Source organism: Anarrhichthys ocellatus, unplaced genomic scaffold (assembly GCF_004355925.1).
Source record: "Anarrhichthys ocellatus isolate YVR2014 unplaced genomic scaffold, GSC_Weel_1.0 scaffold59, whole genome shotgun sequence".
Lineage (NCBI taxonomy): Eukaryota > Metazoa > Chordata > Actinopteri > Perciformes > Anarhichadidae > Anarrhichthys > Anarrhichthys ocellatus.
Genome location: NW_022280089.1, coordinates 1,138,709 through 1,160,319, shown reverse-complemented (window position 1 = coordinate 1,160,319; position 21,611 = coordinate 1,138,709). Strand labels below are relative to the sequence as shown.

Below are 21,611 nucleotides of genomic sequence, written 5' to 3'. Positions count from 1 at the left end.
GAGATACTTTACCATATAATTATATTGTGCTGTGTTCAGTGACAGGGTGCCTTTCGGCAGAAAACACCTCGTTCTCTTGAACTCTCTCCATAGACCTGCTGGAATGACATGACTAGTCTAACCATGTGGATCACTAAATCTACTAATCTACCTTCAATCTCTAGCCAAAAATAAGATTTGGACAGTGAATATGATATTTAACAACTTGTTACATAAGATGGACATACTGTATATTGCCATTTGTGCATGTTTGTCCCTGACCATGCTTGACCATTGTCCATGCACTCATCATAACTGGCCTTCCTGTTGGATCTTCTATAAATAGAGATGCCTATGGCAAGGACTCTGCTGGCTGGGGTCTTAACTTGTAACCTAAAGACTTGGCCAGAAAAGATTCACTATCACATAAGCAGCTCTAAAAGAAGCAATGTTTTGACAGGAATGCAGCATGTTCACCTCCCAGACCAGCTGAGGAAATTTACAAATGACTCTCATTAACCGCAGCCCTCGTGTCAGTTAGCAAGTTGCATTAATTCATATTTTTTTAAAACAGTAACGGATTATCTTTGACCTTCGTAGGAGCAGTTGTTGTTGGAGGCCTGTGACAGCTGCCTGATCTCCTCCAGCAGGGAGGGGTTGGTTCTGGAGGAGCAGTGGCTGCTCTCCTCTTCATCCTCTTCCTCAGTTTCGCCAGGATCCGGAGAGTTCTCCATCATCTCGACTATCTCCTCAATGACCTTGTAGAGAGAGAGAAAGAGAGATGGAAGGATACAGCGAGACAGGTGAATGGACAGGAAAGAGATTAGGAGACAGAAGTAAGTACACACACATCCATAAGCATCCATTTGTTAGTAGAGTGTGGCCACTAAAATGCCAGAAGCCTCCTGTATAAGTGTACATATAACTTAAATCCATTATTGATGTCTGCTTAGAGGCAGACTTGGATTTAGGCATCTGTCTACGTCCTGTACCAGCACGATAAAAGAGCAGTCCAACACGCCACGCTGTCGTACAGGACATGAAGAGCACCTCTTTAAAAAGTATGCAGGAGAAAAAGACCAAATCAAAATGGGAAAACCACATCTAGCAATGCAAAGTTTGTGTCTAGGGTTCCTCAGGGGTCTATTCCTGGTCCTTTCCTTTCTCCTTTTGTTATGCTAACATTATATTTGTCCAGGAGCAATGCAGAGATGAGAAGCTTTCTTTCACTGTGTGATGGACAAACCCTTTCTCGTGCCTTCCTCTCCAGCCATCTAGATTACCAGAACTCCTTATCGCCGGATTGCCCCAGAAATCAATGAACTTGCCAGCTTGTGCAAAATACAGGGGCTCTTACATGATCTGGAACAATGAAGCACATTTCCACCATTCTGGCCTCCCTGCACTGGTTACCTGTGGCATTTAGAATTGATTTTAAAATGTCTAAAAGAAGGTTATGGTAATTCCAACAAACAAAATGATTTTAAACAAAAAAGGTGTCAGGTAAAAGATGAAAAGGATCCATGCACCATTCAGAGTCTCATGTCACACCGTGATTTCTTTTTCCTCATTATCAAAAACAGGACACTCAAACTGCTGTTTGATCTTATACACACACACACACACACACACACACACACACACACACACACACACACACACACCTGATCAGCTGTGATGAGAGGCTCTTCCTTCAGGCAGTTGGCATTGTCATTCTTCTCATTCATCTCCTCCTCCTCTTTTTCATGGATCTGCAGAATATGAGAAGAAACATGTGAACAACAAACAGATTGGCTATGACAGCATGTCTGACGAAGAAAGTGAGGCTAACAAGAGTCATAAATGGCCTATCTGCGTTGGAATAATAAACGAAATCCACAATCAATTTCCAAAAGAACTGCGCTGGGAAGGAGAGATCAGTCATGCTCATTTGAAAGTCTTGTGCTTTAATATTTGAAAGGTTTTACATTATTTAGTATCACTTTAAAAAACTATTTCATATTCCATTTGTAAAAGTGTTTCAATAGTTTATATCTTATTTATTAATTATAAATTATAATATGACTTTCATGCAGTGTGATGTGAAGTTAAGTGTAATGTGAAGAAATCTGTGACATTGGCTTTAGAGATGGCGATGTCCATCTGCCGGTCCAGAGTGAAACGTTCATGGTTCCCAGATGTTGTACCATAATGACTTTGAGACCACAGAATGTACAAGTAGTCACTGTGATGTCACCCATTGGTTTGTGGACTATGGTTTTAAAACCTTGAATTTAACTTTTTGGCTGTCATCATCTTGGTATTTTGCAACCAGAAGAGGCACGAGAGAGTGAAACTAAGTACAACTGAACACTCAATAAGAGATTTTTAGACCGAAATGTTACAGTTAAGTTTCATGAACTTAAACACACTGTGAAAGGGTTTAAAGTTGTAAGAGGAAAACACAGTCAACTCCCAGACCGTGACAGTGCAGCCCCCCCCTAAGGCATACCCTGCTTTATGGTCCGTTTGACTCTAAATGGAGCATACTTTACTAAATGAACATCATGCTGTATTGAAGAAGACTTGAAACTAGAGATTGAGACCATAAACTCATGTTTACAATGTTTACTGAGGTAATAAATCAAGAGAGAAGTAGAGTCATTTTCTCACAGACTTCTATACAACCAGAGGAGTCGCCCCCTGATGGACATTAGAGAGAATGCAGCTTTAACACATGAAGCATTGCCTTCACTTTTCAGAACTGGAGGTGGCTACATTTTCCTCTAACGACACCAACAACTGAAATTTGGTTCAGACTTTCATGTTCCTCTCAGGAGGAATTGAAATCACAATGGTGATCCCTCAACGTTTCATCTAGCGCCATCATCAGGTCAACAACATGACATTGAACTCTGGTATACACTTCCTGTCTCCAAAGTGGTCGTGGTATGAGTGTGTTCGCCTCTCTCTCCATCCCTCCACCTCATTTGGAAGTGTTATGAACAACATGTGGGTGGATAAAAATACAGGAAACTAACTCAGCTAACATGCTAAACTAAGATGGTGAACATGTTAAAAATGATACCTGCTAAACATCAGCATGTTAAAAGTCATTATAGGGATGTTGCCAATGTTAGCATTTAGCTCAAAGCACTGCTGCGCCAAACTACAGCCTCACAGAGTTCCTAGCGTGGAAGACTTTGTCTGAGTGTCCTGCTAATTATTGATTCAGCATAATAGTGAGAAAGTACATTGAAAGATTTGCCATTTGATATTTGTTGAAAAATAAAATAATTCAAAGTGTGCACAGGCCTGTTTTGGTATAATCCTTTTGATTTAGAGAGAATACCAACCACTCAACTGAAGGCAGGATCTGAGCACCATGATGCATTCTCACAAGAACCCTCTGAGGCTGAAACGTCTGCTCTGGCCTTGACCAGCCCGAACATGGCCCTGACTGCTAAGTGCCTGCTGTCCAGCTTGTATGGGACTGACTGCCAATTAAAAGAGGGGCGAAAGAGGGAGGCCTCTGCTGAATGGCAGACCAGTCAAGGTTGGGCAAGCACGTCTTTAAGAGTCAGCATGAGATCAAGCCTCAGAAAAAATGAACCAGCATCTACTCGGTTTGGCACCTCAAATGAAAAATAATGCTACTTGTGGTTAAAAAAGAAATGTGGCTAAAAGGTAATACCCAAATGAAATTCTTCTTTCCAAAATAAAAAAGAAAGCTATGATTAGGCTAATAGCAGATCTAAACCAAATAGAAAGATGTGATGTGACATGTACCTCCTGCTCAGAAAGATTGCCGTTGAGTCCCTCTGAGTCGGTGCCGTCCCAGGTGGAGATGTAGTTGTCGGTTAGAGCATCCCACACACTGCAACGCAATACACAAACATGCACACATGTAAGCAAGGGCAAGAGCCACAGAAATATAAAGAAACAAGTGTCAAGACCCTATTTTGGCCTCAACTCTAAAGGACTGAAGCTGGTGCATCCACACACGCTGTAGTAATATATTTATATAAGAGCATTAGGCCAAAGTTCGGTGTGTTGTTTCATCTCCCTGGTTATAAGGAGGTCTACTCAGTCCTGTCTTCAGCAGCCTGCAACATAGTCAATATTTCAAGGTGGCAAGTCAATGATGGTGGTCAATACGCAGAGCTGGAAGCTGCAGAGGAACAATGCACAACAGAAAAAAACAGCTTACTACTCAGTAAAAGGTATCCTTAGCAGAGATTAGATAAAGCTTCTCACATCATTGTGCCAGTGGACTCTGACTGCAACCCGGAGCAAGCGTCTGTCCGAGGACGAATGACATAAAACTGGGAGAGAAGTCTCCTTTGTGGTTTTTTTCCTCCTCCGCTAAGAGGTTGGCTCAGGCCTGCCGCCCTGCTCCCAGTGACACTGCCCACACCCGGACACACACTGGACACCATTCAGCCAACCGCTGACCTCACCAGCCATGCCCGCATGTCATTACTGCGTGCACCAGCACATAAACAGGGTCAACTTTTCAATACACTCTGAGATGAAAATGAAGCAATAACAGCCCTCTGAGGCCAATTTGTAATTTGTGATTTTGGGCTATTCAAAAATAAATTGAATTGAATTGAACAAATGTCCAGAATGGAAATAAAATTAATCTTATGAAACATTTCCCTGTCAGAGAATTCCTTTTGTGCTGTGGAATTTTGTAATTGTTCCATTTTGCTTCCTTAAATGTGTATGTCAACGTGTAATTCCCCTTTACTGTAATGGGAAAATATGTCATAGTCTTATGTGAAGGTTTAAAGAATGTAAGTCCTAAAAGAGCAGACACCAAACTGTAGTTTCAGTAGATGACTTTAATTAGTTTAGTATCCAGGTGTCTTGTTATCTGTTATCATTGTGCACTGTTTCTTTCTTCTTCGTATCTGTTATCTTGTGCACTGTTTCTTTCTTCTTCGTATCTGTTATCTTGTGCACTGTTTCTTTCTTCTTCGTAAGACAGAGACACAGAGAGGCCTTGACTAACAGAGATCCTCTGTTTGAAATACTTTTGACTTCCTTTGTGACGCATTATCTGAAGTTGTGAAGGCGTAAACCTTTGCATGCATATATGATGTGTGAGGGTAAAGAATGTCTATTCTGTCTCTGCAATAGTCATTTTAACAATGTCACAGTGGCTTCAAAGGAAGCATCTGCTGTGTGTTTAAACGGTTTATTGTAAGGCAAACTGTGAACAAAGGGATTTGCAAACAGGAGATAAAGCATCTTCCTGACTGTCTTAAATGAAGTATACTAAGGCTTGAAGGATGACCTGCCTTTTATTGTGTTCTTTGTGCATTCTTGTTAGCTAAGCAGATAACAGGAAGCTGTCTGAGCATAAATGTCCATGCATTGTGACTGTTAGGTAGACCACTCTTACAGATCACTGCAATGTGTCTGTGAGACTGTTCTCTTTGCTTGCAAGCAAATAAATTGACTTTACAAACCTTGATCATTCATCAAAACTCTGTTTACTTTATATTGATAGAAAACCTTCACTTTCTTCTCCCGACTAGTCATAAGAAATATTCCACAACATTACGGCAGTTTGTATGGAACAGTGCTATAAAATGAACCCAGTTCACACAAAGAAAACAAATCATACACAGACCAAATGATTTGTTTCTAAAAAACAATCACAGCTGCTCCAGATTGCACATACAATAGTTATTCTTAACTTTTATCAGCTTGACAGAAGTACCACCGCTGATAAAATAGTGAAACTAGAATAAAAAATATGAACTAACAGTAGAAAAGTCATCACAACTGAGTAAAACGTTATCTCAACAGTTCTGGACATGAGAAAACGTCACTTTCTTTCTGAGAGTTAGATGAGAAGATTTTGTTTGCTTAACATGTAGCTAAAGACAGTTAGCTTAGCATAAAAACAGGAAATTGTGGGAAAGTTGCTTGGCTCAGTCCAAAGCTAAACACATCTGCTTACTTGTGAAATTAGAATGTGTGGTTTTATGGGGGGTTATTCATGGCTGGATTTTTTTATCTTTGGACAGAGCCAGGTTAGCTGTCCCCCTGTTTCTAGTCTTTATGCTAAGCTACGCTAACATGCCGGCTGTAGCTTTTTATACTGTGTAAAGAACGATAATGAAATTGTTTTTTTCATCTAACTGAGTATATTTCAAACATATCATTTTTGAAACTAAACACGTTAATTAAAATGTCACTTGCTTCATAAAAAGACATTTTTTAAAAATCGAATCAGTAATCTCCACTAAACTAACCACAACAACACACGAAGAACATGCGTAACACAGGGACGTGTTTGGTCACGGTGGCCAGCAGGAACTGGAACCCCATGTCACAAAGCTGTCCTGCTGTATGTCTTGGCCCTCAGCCTGAAGAGAAATCAGCAACTGGGGATTAGGCCAAAATGAGCGACAGACTGGTTTCAGCCAAACAGCAGATTTACATTTTTGCTGATTATCTATGTGGGTCTGTAAGAGTCTTTAAATCAGACTAGATATTTACCATAACACATGCCTCCATGTTATGAACATCAGTACGGTCTTAGTTTCTATTAATAGCTGCTTGAGGTGAATAAATATCTAGTGATTGAGACTCACTTGATGTGAAATCACAGCATGGATTATGAGAATCGTTATGAACAGGGAAGAACAATGAGTCATTGTTAATGACAAGAGTTGTTATGTTTGACTGGGACATATCTGTACTGGTTTCCTAAAGCTCCGTGGTCTACTCAGTCAAAGCTCTAGTCATCAATACAAACTATTTTTAAAAGCAATTTAATTGTGTTTGACCAATCATGTGATTCCCATCCGAAAAGCTCTCCTCTTACACCTACGGTCGGGCTATTTTTAGCACGATTCATATCCCCACAGTGTGAAGACGTGTGTGTTTCTGCCTCAGAGCCTGCTAGCGAGAGGAGGAGGATCTGGCAGTCAGCTGGTGGAGAGGCAGAGACAGAGACACACCGACAGAGCCAAAGCTAACTGAGGCGTACAGCGCTGCACATTGAATAATTCACCATGACTGTGGAGCCGGGGAGGGTGGGGTCATGCTGCTGATTGACCGGGTCTGTGTGTGGAAATATTTAGGCCTTTGTCATGTGGGACGTGCTAAGCCACTGTTTTGGGACTTGAGGGTGTGTTGTGCATGGTATTGATGCCTATGTTAGTGTGCAATTAACATGACTCTATATTTGTGGTCATTTTGATCACTGTATTTTGTTCCAGGCTGCATCACAAAGCCCAAATGCAACCAAATGTAGGTATTTTGTTGAAAATACTGGAACATACTGTTAGATACTGTTTGTATTGTCAAGTTATCTATTTTTAAGCCAAGAATACTGATGCAAATGCTTTTTGATTAAGTAGAAGTGCCAGTTCAGACTGAGCATTATCAGATCAATTAAGACCTCAGTTATGCACATTGAAGGCTTAAAAATACATATTAACATACTGACAAATGTCACAAAATACGATGAATATTTTGACAAACAACATCAACTGTGGCCACTCACTCTTCATCCTGCAGCCTCTGCTCATCCTCCTGGTTGTGCGACTGGTTGCGTATGGGCGCCAGGACCTCCGTCTTGGTGTTGTAATTATGGAAGCACACATTGAGCTTCTCGTCGAACTCATTCACCAGGTCCTCCATCGACTTGAAGCTCATCATCTCAGAGAAGTTCTCCAGCTCTGAGAAGTCCTCGCGGGTGATAGAGGCCAGGGGGACGGTGGTGGTGGTGGAGTAAGAGGTGTGTTTGAGCGCCGGGTGGTCCAGCTCATCCATGCGGTAGGGCCGGAGGTCCTCAAACTCCTCATCCAAACACACGAGAGGGGCTTCCATGGTGACCCCCGTCTGTTAATCTCTGAGCCCTGCACAGAGAGAGAGTGGGCATATACTGTAGTGTTTGATGCACTTTTGTTTGCTAAGTCAGCACAGCTTATAAAACTAGTGTTTCAGATGTCATCACCAGCTGTTTAATGAGATATTGCAACTGTTGCAGCCAGAGGAATACACTTATGGGCAATACAGAGGCAATGTGGAATAGTGAGGTCCAACAATGCATTGGCTAATCCATCCAAACTATTGTGTTGGTAACGCAACTGTGTCCAAGGACAAACTTGTAAGTTTCCCTTTGGGGCCATTTGCTATTAACTTCCTAGAAGGCAAAACCTTCTCCATCCATGGTTTGCATTTTGGGGTAAAATAGTGGGTAGCAATCTATAACACAATGATGTTCTACATAAACTATAAAAACTATTTATAAACTGTAAAGTGAACTATTCAATTAAATGACTAGTTTTATTTTATTTTGGTATTTTTGTCATATTGAGATTGTCAGATTGTAGCTTTCAGGGGCAAAATCTGGCAAGACTGGCAAGCTGAGCACATCTGCAAGCCGAGCGAGCAGTCATGCCTTACAAATAGAAGAAGAAGCACGTTACCAGGGCCGCTATAATAACGTGCACTGGGCCGGTTGTAAAGACCTAACACCACTGGCTTCAGAAAATGTGTTTTAAAGGGAAAGACCTGATGAGAAAGAGCTCAGAAGTCCTCATCTGTTCGATCCACCAACAACCACAAGGATTTATCTGGAGTCTCCTCAATCATGCCTGCCTCACCTCATGTGGAATGGCACCATGTTGTCTACACAAATAGGAGATGGAGGTAGATGTGCCAGAAGGGGACCAGGTCCCAAAGGGGACCGGACCAGTTGGCTCTACTGGTAAACCACATTAATTAACTACGTCTCCTGGGATTTAAACGGATGAGGTTTCCAAGATTCTGACATGAAAGGATGAACTGTCATAGTGTAGAGTATATCACAGTAAGGATCGTCTTTATGGCTGCTCAAGTGTTCCTTGCAGGGGTTTGATAAATAAATATATATATATCTGGGTGTAAAAATCTATCTTTCAATAAATTGTGTCATAAATGGAGTCAGATAATTATAATGCTGCTCTGAGAATGATTCTGCTTCAGAGGGATGGACTCATCTTCAATCTCATTTTAAGTATCAGATGCAAATGTTAGTGTACTTCCCATGATACATTTTTACATCACAATTATACACCCCAAAGCACTTTTGAGGTTCTGGTACACACTTCAGAAAATGACTTCTAAACATAATCGAAAAGGTATGAAACCTAAATATAGCACCTTACAATGAGACAGGAAATCAGCAGGTCCAAGTTCATTTAGCTTGGTTTTTAATGCATCCTTTGTGTATTCATTTTTCAATTATTAGTTTATTTGTAAGGGACAAGTGGAAAGGAACAGGGAGTTTCCGGAGCAGTGTCCGATGTACTGTACACGTCTATAACAGACACACTAACGAAGATTCAGATGAAACAAACAACAGAAAACCTTTACAGCATTGACTTGAGTTCATAAATAATGACTAGTCGGTGTCACCATTACAATTCTTATCCAGGACTTGACTGTAATAGAGACCATTTTGAAATCGTGAATTCCACAGGGTTGTGCCTTGAGAATGCAGTTTGTTTAAAGTCCTACCGTTTCCTTCTGATATACTTCTGGTGTTAGTGGTGGTATGGTGATGTCTAGTTATGAATGTGTTTAAAATGGGTGGAGCTAGATGGTGGAGATATTTAAATGTAAGTGTGAAAAAAAGATTCTTCTTCTTTAGGATATTGAAATGATGAAATCTTAGTGGTTTCATTCTTAGTTGGTTCTGTTCAATAATTACAGTTAATGAACTGGTGGGAAGCTTTTTTCTTTCCCACGGTGAACAGACAAAGGAGTTCATACTCTCAGGTATGTGCAGAGGACAACTCAGGACTCCCACATTAAAAAACACAACACATTCTCTCTATTTACACTCGTGAAACTATCGTCCCATGGTCTATTGATTTAGCAGTAAAACAAATCCATATCAGTTCTTGTTGAACTCGTACACACATGTTTGGGGTAAGAATGGACTTGCTACCTTTAATACTTCAATAAACTGGAGTAGAGTTTAGAGGAAACACTCTGGTCATCATTATAAATATGTTCCACCCCTCTGATTTTATACCAAATCAAGTTCCATCTCCACAGAAGCTCCGATGGTTCTACTGGGACATATCACCACATGGGGAGCCAAGAAGTCTCGAGGCCTGTTATTGGTAAAGATATTCCTTGTTTCCAAACTTCCCAATTCCAAAATGATGAGTCTTTGCTTATAACGTTTTGATAGGTTCCATCTAATTTAATGATGGTTTTATCATAATAGAATATTGATCGTGCATACCAATGAAATAATGCCCTGAAACACTTTTTCCATTTTGCCACTTGAGCTATTTGTAATTGAAAATGAAATGTAACCTTAGCTGTAAGCTTACAGCCTGAATGGGTGTAAACCTGCAAACTGAAGCGGCATCATTCTTGTGCAGGACTTCATGCTGCAGTCAGACATTTTAGAGAAGTTGTACCTCGGTCAGGTTGTCTGACACAGCGTCATCACACTACTGAAGCCTAAACTTCCTCCTTGGTGCTTTGCTGGACCGTGGCCTGGCCTAATGGGTGAGTACAGAGGAGCCCATTTAAAAACAAGCTTGTGCAGGCCTCTTCCTCCCATCACTCCACTCAGCAAAGTGCTGAGAGTCTCGTCCACTCTTTCCCTACAGCTCTGTCCTCTCCAAACTGCTGTGTTTCCTTTTTTAATTGCGTCTGCTTCATCTTTGTCTTAGAGTTTATCTGTAATGTCTCTGCCGAGAAAGTGACTCCATGTTGAATAAATCCTGAATCATGTCCGTCAACAGATCCAATTAAGGTTATTTGGTCTACTCAAATAAGGAGCATTAGCGGCAGACTCTAACCTTGCCACAGGGACTTTTGGCACTGATGCGCTGTTGCTTGAAAATTTGACAGGGTGAAAAAATCACAAATTGAATTTGCTAACAGCACTCAGTCATGCTGCATCCTGTCTATTTACTGCTAGCTCCATTGACTCTGGGATATGTTCTTCTAGCATAAAGAGAGGGAGTGGAATCACAGCATCCACATTAAAGCCGACAGCAGCATGTTGTTTGAGATGTGCAGGGATCGAATGTCTGCAATAGTGTGTGTTTGGGATGTGTGTCAACCTTTTTTTTTTGGGTATGTGACCTTCACAGCGAGAGGTGGTGGTGGTCTCAGGTGCGTCTCTGTGCTCCACAAGAACGCAGGTATAAAAAAGAGCCAATCACGAGGGCTCATCAGAGGTCATTTAAGGCATGGAGCCAAAACACTCATCACTCCGTGGGAGGGGTGAGCACAACTACATGACCACACAACACATCCAACACCGATTCCACTGCAGATCTGGAAAGCATTGATGACACCATCATGCTTGTCATATGAAGAAAGTCCATCTTTTGACGTGTTGGTTTATTTAATTCTGAATAAAGAATCTTATTTGTACAAGAACAATGCCGACACATATACAAGTGCTATTTAAATCAATCTGCTGCGAATGAATATGAAATGAAATCATTGTTCACATCTAGTATGACCCCTGCTTAACCAAAATCATATTTGTATTGAAAATGCCTGTGGAATCATTCTGTCCCACACAAATATAACTGAAGCAGATTTCAATTCAAATCATTGTTCTGGCCGCCATAGCAGGAATGGAAATCAAGCAAGTGCATGTCATCAGCTCATCAGAGGGAGAAAAAAGAAAAGAGGAGAGTGGGGGAGGGAGAAAAGAGCAGCGAAGAGCAAAGAAGGAGAGATGGAGGAAACCATGGTTACAAGGCAGGGATGGAGGGAAAATGATGCACAACAAGGAGGACCTCAGGGAGGTCAGGGCTGGGAGAAGGACCAGCAGGATGACGCGTAGAACAGGAAAACAGATTACCTGCAGTAGATGTGCCGCTGTTGTTCTGGTTTGGTGTGTCGGCAGGATCTTCTCAGAAGAGGAGAATCTGTGCCTAAGCCTCCCTCCGCTGCAAAACCCACCGACGAGCAGCAGCAGTCACAGTCATTCCAGGGGGAAAGCCAGAGAAACAGAATCAGGGACGTGAAGACGGCGGTGTGAGCTTCGGTCTGTATCCCTTCCCTCACCCGTTAGCCCACAGCCACCCTTATGTGTCCTCCCACAGTCCGTTGTTTTCCAATCAATAGGCAGCCAGCCCAGCTCACACTGAGGCTGCGCACTGCCAGGCCTCTGACGATATTAGCCCCCCCTCCCTTTCTTCCCTCACTCTCCTCTCGTTCTCCCTTTGTCCCTGCCTCCTCCCTCCTCCCTCCCTACACACATTAATTCCCCAATATTCATGAGGACAGAAGGAGGGGGTGGGAGGGAGGAGGTTTGGGGGAAGGAGATGTGTGTGTAGCAAGGTGGCACATTGTTTATAGGTCTACCTCTACATTAAATCCTGATTATATCAACTGTGCTCATTCTGCCACAGATCAGAGTGGAATCACATACCCAGAATGCATTGTTGTAAACCTGTATGTAAAACTGCACAGTGACAAAAATGAATGAAAATCACACTCTGAAGCATTCGAGACTAGCTTTGAAAATTAGATGATATAAAAAACAGATACGCTTTTAAAATCCAGCTTGCATTTGCTTCCAAAGCCTTTGTCATTATTTAACTGTCTTTCTTATTTTGAAACAACAAAGCAGAACGTGTCAGAAAACAACAAGTTTAATAAAAGATCCTTATAACCTACTGCTGTTCCAGGTCATTACTTTCTGCCACTTTTATAACACAGAGCAATCAAGGAATTCAAAATTCATTTTAATTGTTGAAGATGTTACGTAGCCACTCAAGAATGTTCATAAAGTTATTGGCCCTCCAATCTTCAAGTTGAATCTAAGTAAGGACTATTGGACACTAAGAGTCGATGTCTCTGATACATGAGGAGAAGATGTGAGGATTGCAATGAGTTCCACTGGAGGCTCTGACTGCACAGCAGCAGAAGGAGATCACACACAAACACAGAATATAAACTACTGGCACAGTTGAAAATATGAAAATAACATCCACAGTATAGGATCCTCTTGAAATTAATTTCAAATAACAATAGAAGACAACATATAAAAAAAGATGCTAATGCAAAAAAGCCAAACGATCACAAACTTGATGCTGACCCCTCCCTCCCTCCCAGCCTGTGCTTCAAAATCTTCATAATCCCTGTTTTCAGTCTGTGGTGGGTGTTTACACCTCCTGTCTGAAAGCCTCGGCCCTACGAGAGCAAACACATGCAGTCACATAATAGTTCACACACACACTGAGTGCACTCAGACTGGGAAAGATTATAATATGGCTATCTTTGCTGCCTGGGACATCCAGCTCTCAGATGTGAGCACATTTGACGGATTAGGCTTTTTACAGCCTGAGGGGTTCAGAATAATTGAGAAAATAAGCTGTTTGTGTCAGCGAGGACTTTTTCATGTTCCAGACTTTTCAGATTTTATACAGTAATTCAGATTGAAAAATGTGTCTCTACTGGTAGAAATGCTATGTTTTATGTACCTATTATAATATGTATTTATTATAAAAATAGAGCCGAGAGCTTTATAAATATAAAGTGAGAGGTGGGACTTTCACAGAGACACGTACTCCTTAAGGGACAGTGTGTAGCATTGCAGGGGATCGATTAGCAAAAATATAATATAATATTCCTAACTATTCTTTCCTTAGTGAATGTGTGTTTTTTGTTAGCTCAGAATGAGCCCTTCATATTCATAAAGGCAACAGGTCCTTTTCAAAGAGTCCACCATGTTGCACCGCCATGTTTCTATAGAAGCCCAGAACGGACAAACCAAACACAGAGAGAGCCTTTCGTGTTGTTACATTACCTGAAGGCCACCGTAGTTCTCCTACACGCTTATGAAACTGTGATAACATGAGCCAGAGTGTAAAACTGTGACGCTACTAGCTGACGTTTGACTTCAGCTGCTCATTAAAATACGGTTATTATGGTACGGATGCGAGGTGAACAAATGAAGTGTTTTTATTGCTTTTGTACTTTTAGAGCTAGAATAACAAATTGAAATGACTCTGTTATGGAGCTCAAGATTTCAAAATGTATCTCCTCTTATAATGTTTAAATTAATTTTAAATATAATAATTTTAATATTTAAATCCCATAAAACACAACAGTGAACAAGACTTTTGGATTTTGAAAGTTGTTCTTAAATGCCTTGGTGATCAGGGGGAAAAATAAACATTGTGGCCTGCAGATGAAAAACTATTAACATTAAAGAAGTCACATTGAATGTGTAAAAAAAGAGATTAAACTGTGTGTATCCATGGATTGTCCTGGACGCACAACTTACAATACTATACTCGTGTGCAAAGGATAGTCCACACATTATTTATTACACTCAAGACGTTTTAGAATATATTTTTTCAGTAGCTGCTCAAACAGCACAGATCTGAATGACACTAGGATGGATGTCATGTTATTCCATTGTGCGTGGTCTCAGATCACACCCAGTCAGCAACACATCCTCTGATACAGACACGACCCAATGCATCATGGGTCATCATCTATCCCTCGATAGGCTTCAGCTAAAGGCTAACGACAACAACGGCTCCTTTCAACACAGATGAATGGATAACTTATCACAGAAGACATTCATTGTTGGATCTATTAGTTTTATACAGATGCTGCTTGATTACAAAGCTTCTGAAAAGCGGTGATGAGCGGAGGCCATCTAAAATGAGTTTACTTTGGTGTCATATACGACATCGCCTCTGCCACATTATTGCTCCATTCGCTCACTTCTCCACTTTCTAACTTTACATGCAGTCCCTGCTACCTGCTTATCGTGCAAACTAACACATTTCTTTCCATTGCCTTTCTCTTTTCCTGATTTTCTGCCTTTTCCCCCTTGTCTCCTCGATCCTCTAGCTTGTCACCCTTAAATCGATGTCAGCGCTACAAAGTGTGTCACCAAAGAGAGTCCTTCATATAGAGCGGCACGATAAAGAAACGACCTCACAACAAGCCCAACAGTCTGTGAGCCCTCCGAGTGCTTCATCTGCGATGTCTCAGACCTGTGGCCATATTGGGACCGCTTATGAAGATGACTCCATCTTTTCTATTGCTGCAGTCAAAGTTAAGAGCGGCAACAACACGGTGCAGACGTGCCTTTTTGGATCCAGGAGAGAAAATTGAACTTGAGGAGTAAAATAACTCGTATTCTGTTGAGAACAAAGGGCCAGAATGAGATTGTAAATGCACATATTGTGTCAGCTCGTCAAGTGTTGAGGAGACACTGTTGCCTGACAAAGCTTGCCTTACCAGTCGTGATCATTAGTGTGATGCATCTTGACCAAACACCAACTCTTTAGTCTCTGCAAGCAGCTGCTTCTTCTCCACACAGGAGAATGAAAGGGGGAGAAAGGGGGAGAAAGGGGGAGAAAAGGAGATAAAGGAGATCTGGCCCGTCAGAGGCCTCCAATTTCTACGGCAACATAGCTCACACAGCCCAGCAGGGCACAGACGCTGGTTGCCATGGTTATACCGTATTGCACTGGCAAAGGCATCAGAGAGGAATAAGTAGCTAGCAGTAAAAGCTACCAGTTAGCCTTATGTGCTGGTTTGAATTGAGGAGATGGGACACAGCGTGTGGCCTATTTTCTTTATGAATTAACTTAATAAGAGCTAAATATAGGCTACATTTGTAATGTGTGCCAGCACGGTTGGTATGGAAATAGCTGAACTGCAGAAAGAAAGTAGCTGCATATTTGCGGTGACATTTTCACACAAAATCTTAGCATCTTAAACAAGTGATGTGGTCACAATGACAGCTGTCAGAATTGAATGGAAACAGATTTTGACTAATTTGACTGATTAACAGACCTTCAACCTTTCTTAATGAGCTAAACAATGGATCAGTTGGGTATCCAAGGAACACTGTTGGCCCTGCATTCGGTCTTTAAAGGGGGGTCCTCCGCTGCATCGGTCCACATCAAACGCTTGGAGGGATTGGAACACCCAGTCCTCAAAGTAAAAACAAAAGTTAAGAAAAGTATTTTTCTGGAACGGAGGCCACAGCACTACAGGAATAAGAGAAGCTTCAGCTTTTGTGTCTTTATCTGTGAGTCATAACTTGTCAAAGGAGACGATAACAGGACTTAAGCTATGAGGATTAAAGAACACACCCCCATAGACTCTCTGTGTGAATGAGACGTTATAATAATTAGATTCTGCAGCTTGTGCAAATCCTTTCATTAGGTGTCCCATGCTGAAAATACATACACATGTAATACAAAATCTATATTGCTGTAAATAATATTTTTAGAGAACAACAATGTAATTGTAAAAACACCATTTTCATCCATGTATTTCAAAAGTATGCCAGGAGATGGAATGTAGTTTTGTCTTGTCTAGTCAGTCTGTACTTTGCTGACATAGTGGTGATCTGCTCAAGACAAAAAGAGCGTGATTTCAAATATGCCACATAATATCTTATTGTATATAATATGCTACTATAATCAGAGTACAGACAATAAAGCATTGACCCTGGGCCCCTGGGTGCTCTCACTGTGTCCCTGACTGTAGGACTGTGACAGGCTCCTGCATTGATGGTGGCTCAACAGCAGAGGGCACCAATGCAGTTTCATTTGCATTTTATTATTATTCCTGGAGCTGCTCCATCACTGAAGTGTCATGGGACATATTGTTTTCTATGCGGCCTGCAAATAAGACTCATTACTTCCATAAGGATCATAACAATGAAAGTTCTTCTCTAAATCAGAGGACTGCTGGTTTTTCCTGAGTAGACTGTTCAGACTGGAGGGATCTCTTCACTATAACAGAGGACATTTTGATTAATGCTGGTGCAGACAATGGCCGACCTGATCTGTCTGTTCTGCTGTCTTTCCTTCTTTTAATTAAATATCAGACCTCCCCAATATACATCATCTCTTCTTTAAATCTCTTGAGTAGATATACTGCAGTCAAATGTTTCTGAACAGTTTATATTCTCGGATTGTTGATGCAATCAGGCAACACGCTTGTTGTTGAAACGTAAAGAGCAGTTTATTCACAGAGCACCTCTCTGATGCAGTCCTCTTAAAGTGCTTTACAAGTCAATAAAAACAAGACAGCTAAAGAACACAGAAGTGACGGGTCTGTCCACCCTAAAGGCTGAAGGAGGGAGGTCTGACCGAGGGGACAAGTCGGGGTCAGATGACCCTCTAGTCCAAACTTTATAATATAGTGTCAAACATTAATGAATAGAACTTTCAGCCTTTGGACTGCTGTTCTAAGAGAAGGACAATTCAACATACAATAGATCACAAACAGCAGCACAGAACCTTGTCTTTAGATAAATATATAGTAGACTGAGTCAGTAGACGTGTTATAAGAAGGTTTATACAGCAGTGTCTCCCGTAGGGACTCCTGTCCTCTGCATACTGAAAGTCATGTGGAATTTGTTCATATTTGTTATGATTATATTCCATGTAGCTGGCTATGTATTTTACAGCAATGATGTGCTGAATGATGTTCTTCTATGGTTCTGTCTTTACAAAGTCACCTTTAAAAACAGTCACAGTTAAAGTCACAGTTACAAACCTTTCACTTGCTGATGTCAGGTTATGTGGTAATGAATGTTTTCTCATTTCGAATGATGTAAAAGATGTCTGAAGGTTAATCACACATCCCCTCATATAAAGGCCATTATCGTCTCACAGGGTTGTCGATCCTGAAGCCTCCTCCAGTGAAGTGAGGTTTGCTGCTCAGCTGGGGCAGGGCTTCCAGCTGCTCCACCGTGGTCCTGGTCCTCTGCTCGCTGATGAGACACACAGAGATCCAGGGCACAGAGACCGAGCTAAGCTATCACTCGATGGTACATGTTGTTCCCTGCATCAAATGAATTGTGCATGTTGAACAAATCAATACTACTTCATTAAAATGACAAAGATCAACCTCACCTGTGAAGCTTTTTCTGGCTGAGGTACTTCTTCTTAGTGTTTGCTAGCTCATTAGATAATCTTTGATTCTCACTTTTGTACTCGTTCATCTTTGAGTCGAGCAATCTCACCTCTGCTACCAACGCCTGTGAAATCAGAAAAAGATGACATCATTTTGTGTTAGAACGTGGAGAAGCAAACAGGTACCAGCTTTGACCTGCAATCAGGTGCTGCACCTGTTCTCATATAGATGAGTGTCATGTCTTAACATACACATGGACAGTTAAACAGTGAGCTGTATTGGTGAAGATCATTTGATACAAAGAAAGTGAATGGATGAACTGTCTGATACAGTATCAACTCACATGTATTTGTATCGGACAACAAATTGAAATGATCTGATGGAGTTTGGCACGTACTGTATTTAGACAACTTGTTCTATATAATTAAAAACATTTCATGAGAGTCCTTCATCCGAAATGAAGGATTCTCCCCTGAAAAGGGGAGTTGTGTGATGACCTGGAGCTTTTTAGTTCTCTCTCTGATGGTCCACTGGCACTGCTGGAGCTGCTCAGCTGCCTCTGGACCCGGCTGCCGGGCCATTATGTGCTTCAGCTCCACATACAGCTTCTCCTTTTCCTTGGTGGGGAAATAGAAGGAAGGGACATTCAACAGATGATGGAGAGGTAGAATGAGTGAGTGAGTGAGCCTACATGCTCTTCACAGCCTGTTTCACCAGGAGGGGCGTGTGTTGCTCTATGTCACAGTGTCTTCCTTGCTACTACCACCAAATCATGCTAAAGTCAGACATAATCAAATTCTACACATAGAGGCTTTAAAATACAGAATCACGACAATACGGAAAAGCATCAGTCTTCAAAGATTTTGGCCACAACCAACATAATAATATAATGCAAAATACATACAACATAACGTGGGTGATACATTCTTCTAATTGTTAACAATTAAAGTACCTGGTATTGGTTGAGTATCAAAGCCTGTTATATATTCTTTCTCTCTTCCATATATCCATTAAAACACATGAGTGAGCCTCACTGAAGCACTAGAGACATGTTCCTTCATCACCATGAACACACAATGTAGTTTATTTTGACTCAATCCTACATACACCGTCCTGCCATGTGTGTGGATGTGGATAGAAAATGTGGATTAATCCTCCTAGGAAAATAGTCCCCAACAAATGCACTATTTATTCTTATTTGGGTACAACTACAGTGGTCAGCTAATTTACTGAAGTTATTGTGCCCTTTTTCAAAATGAAAGAAGATATTTGTGACCCACATATACAGTATATATATATATATATATATATATATATATATATATATATACACTTTCACAGACTAATGTCTTATTGGTTTGGGTCAATTCATGGGACTTGTTGTCAGTAATCATAATTAAGAATATCATCAGCCTTATCCTTTAAAGTGCCAGTGTGTTGCATTTTGAACGATTGTGAAACTGTAGTAACGTGAGCCGCAAAGTACAAAACTGTGGTAAAGCCAGCTGCCATGTGACTTTTGTTGCTTCTAAAGTAGAGTTATTACGATAAGGATGGCCTCTCAGCCTTACCACGGTCTTGCACTCCGCGGCTTACCATCTTGGATTGGGAGGAGTGAGCGGAGGGCCATTCAGTTGGTTGCAAACTGCAATCACACCACTAAATCCAACACACTGTCCCTTTAAGGCCTAATGACAAAATGGATCAAATATGGAACTAATGACAGATTCTATATAGTAAATAACAACTTAAATCAACCCTAGTTTCTGATGCCATATAGTTATGAAGATGTATCAAAAAACACGGACTTATACAACTAACTATCAAACTCAGTGTGTACATTGAGTGTGTGTACTTGTGTACACGGTTCATTAAGGAGAGTGTCAAGTGTTTACCTGTAACAGGAGTTCGTGTTCCTCCAGCTCTTGGGTCTTGGCGATCAGTCGTTTTTGTAAGGACTGAATCTTCTGGATGAGTTGGTATTTGCCGGGATCACTGCCCTGCAGAGAGAGAGTCCTTTAGCTGTTAACGGCCTGATCTTTTCCTCTTTGAATGATGACACTGTGCTTGAGGTGTGTGAATGGTCTTTTAGAAAAAAACTAAATGCTCATGTCACTGAAAGGAGAGAAAAACAGAGGCTTGGGTTGTATTGGCTAAGATAAATCACACAGACACTATTAAACAAGTGCTTCACCTCCAGTCGCCTCCATCGGTGAATATTTATGGGCTTCAGCTGTTCCTCGAGGACGCTGTTCCTCGTCCTCTCTCTAAGCAGCTCCCTCTGCAGGTGGAACAGCTCTCGCCTGTGAAACAACAAATCCTATTTCCCACAGTTCTCACATACAACATTATCCAAACAAGTAAAACACTAAAGCTTAGTTTGTACTCGCCGTAGTGAAGCCGGCACAAAATGTGCTTGGCAGTAAATGAGTTAATTAACCCTGCGGAGCACCTCTGAATTTCTCCAACTATAGACGTGATCAGAGCTTTTCAGACATGACTGTCACAAATATTCACTGGTAAAAGCACTATTTACATGCCTGAGGATTTCACCAAGATGTCTTAAAAAAGTCTAGATTTGAGTAAATATTTAATATTAATATTCAACCTTTGCAATTCTTTTTCCATCCTGTCCTCCTTCTCTACTCCAAATTCTTCTCTTAGAACAATTCCCCGCTGACTGTCTCTGTTCAAACTCCTCCACTTCCTGTTCTCTTCATCCTGCCCAGGCCCTCCTCTCTCTTTACCTCAGGTCCTCTGTGTTGTGAACAGTCTTGTCCAGGATGCTCTTCTTGCGTCGGAGCCTCTTGATCTCCAGCTTGAGCAGGCGGATGTCATCCATCCGCTGGCTGTAGTGGAAGTCCCCCTTGCTCAGGATCGATTGCTGGATCCTGATCTTCTCATAGAGCAGCGCACGCTCATCGTTGCGGTGTAGCAGCTGTTTGCCCAGGTTGTCTCGCTCCCTGATCACCTTGAGAGAAGTTTTGCCAACAAATAAATCAGATACAAGTCTCTGCTTGTCATCCTCTGTCCCTACGTATTCTAGTCTACCTCCCTCTCTTTCTTTACCTGGTCCAGTTGTTTCTTCTGTTGGACCTGCTCAGCATCGGCGTCGGCTATAATCTTCTGCAGTTTTTGCTGCTCTGCTTTCTGACTGTCAACACGCTGCTTTGTTTCTTCAAGCTGGAGCTTCATCAGCTGCAGCTCCCCCTGTAGCAGGACACAGACATGGGTGCACACATGCACACAACTTAGACAATGAAGGAGGCCCTAAACAAGTAAAAACCAGTCATGGTTAATAATGGCTGGTTAATCTTTAGATAAGAAGTGGGTCAATGGTTCCCAGTGCTTCTTGACAAGGCAACTTTCAACAGATGAAATATAGTTCATGCTCATACATTAACGTGTATTCATTTGGCAGATGCTTTTGTCCAAGTGCATTTTAAAGGAGCATTGTGTGAGAGTTAGTGGCCTCTATTGGTGAGGTTATAGATTGCAAGCAACAACATAGCCCTCCACTCACCCTCCCTTTCCAAGCGCTTTGGACCTTCAGGTGGGGTTAGGCTTTAGGATTGTATTACTATAGGAGCTACTTTTATCAATACTACTTTTTTATTAAAAAACAAAGACATTCTGAACAGGATCAGATCTCTTGTCCTCCTGTTGTCTGTCCTCCTATCCTCTGTCCTCCTGTCCTCTGTCCTCCTGTCCTCTGTCCTCCTATCCTCTGTCCTCCTGTCCTCTGTCCTCCTATC

The 21,611-nt window shown here is 41.4% G+C and overlaps 2 protein-coding genes across 4 annotated transcripts in view; both read right to left on the bottom strand.

Annotated features, from left to right (window-relative positions):
- Positions 1-63: 63 nt before the first annotated feature.
- On the bottom strand, positions 64-12,097 carry fez1 (fasciculation and elongation protein zeta 1 (zygin I)). 3 transcript variants are annotated; one of them, XM_031871643.1, is made up of 5 exons: positions 11,813-12,087; positions 7,487-7,841; positions 3,748-3,835; positions 1,644-1,730; positions 67-737 (listed from the first exon to the last, which is right to left on the bottom strand). In XM_031871643.1, exons 2-5 carry the CDS (start codon positions 7,810-7,812, stop codon positions 561-563), a joined length of 678 nt encoding a protein of 225 aa, XP_031727503.1. In that variant the 5' UTR covers positions 7,813-7,841; positions 11,813-12,087; the 3' UTR covers positions 67-560. The 3 variants fall into 3 exon arrangements, with proteins under 3 accessions (XP_031727504.1, XP_031727503.1, XP_031727505.1); XM_031871644.1 differs by lacking the exons at positions 7,487-7,841; positions 11,813-12,087 and adding an exon at positions 4,216-4,756 and having other exon boundaries at positions 64-737; XM_031871645.1 differs by lacking the exons at positions 67-737; positions 1,644-1,730; positions 3,748-3,835 and having other exon boundaries at positions 7,483-7,841; positions 11,813-12,097.
- Positions 12,098-16,934: 4,837 nt separating this feature from the next.
- Positions 16,935-21,611, bottom strand: part of cfap58 (cilia and flagella associated protein 58) — a 12,980-nt gene continuing 8,303 nt past the window's right edge. The window contains exons 12-18 of the mRNA XM_031871614.1: positions 20,926-21,066; positions 20,604-20,827; positions 20,051-20,159; positions 19,752-19,856; positions 18,354-18,473; positions 17,856-17,980; positions 16,935-17,713 (exon numbers count right to left, since the gene is read on the bottom strand). Of these exons, the coding sequence (XP_031727474.1) occupies positions 17,602-17,713; positions 17,856-17,980; positions 18,354-18,473; positions 19,752-19,856; positions 20,051-20,159; positions 20,604-20,827; positions 20,926-21,066 (936 nt within the window). The 3' untranslated portion in view covers positions 16,935-17,601. The remainder of the gene's footprint in view (positions 17,714-17,855; positions 17,981-18,353; positions 18,474-19,751; positions 19,857-20,050; positions 20,160-20,603; positions 20,828-20,925; positions 21,067-21,611) is intronic.

What these genes read in the sequence shown, in the direction of transcription:
- fez1 (XM_031871643.1), bottom strand. Translation starts at nt 7,812, where the DNA reads ATGGAAGCCCCTCTCGTGTGTTTGGATGAGGAGTTTGAGGACCTCCGG. An exon ending in GCAATCTTTCTGAGCAGGAG is followed by an intron (nt 1,731 to 3,747) that starts GTACATGTCACA and finishes CATATTCTGCAG; the next exon opens with ATCCATGAAAAAGAGGAGGA. An exon ending in CTCTCATCACAGCTGATCAG is followed by an intron (nt 738 to 1,643) that starts GTGTGTGTGTGT and finishes TCTCTCTACAAG; the next exon opens with GTCATTGAGGAGATAGTCGA.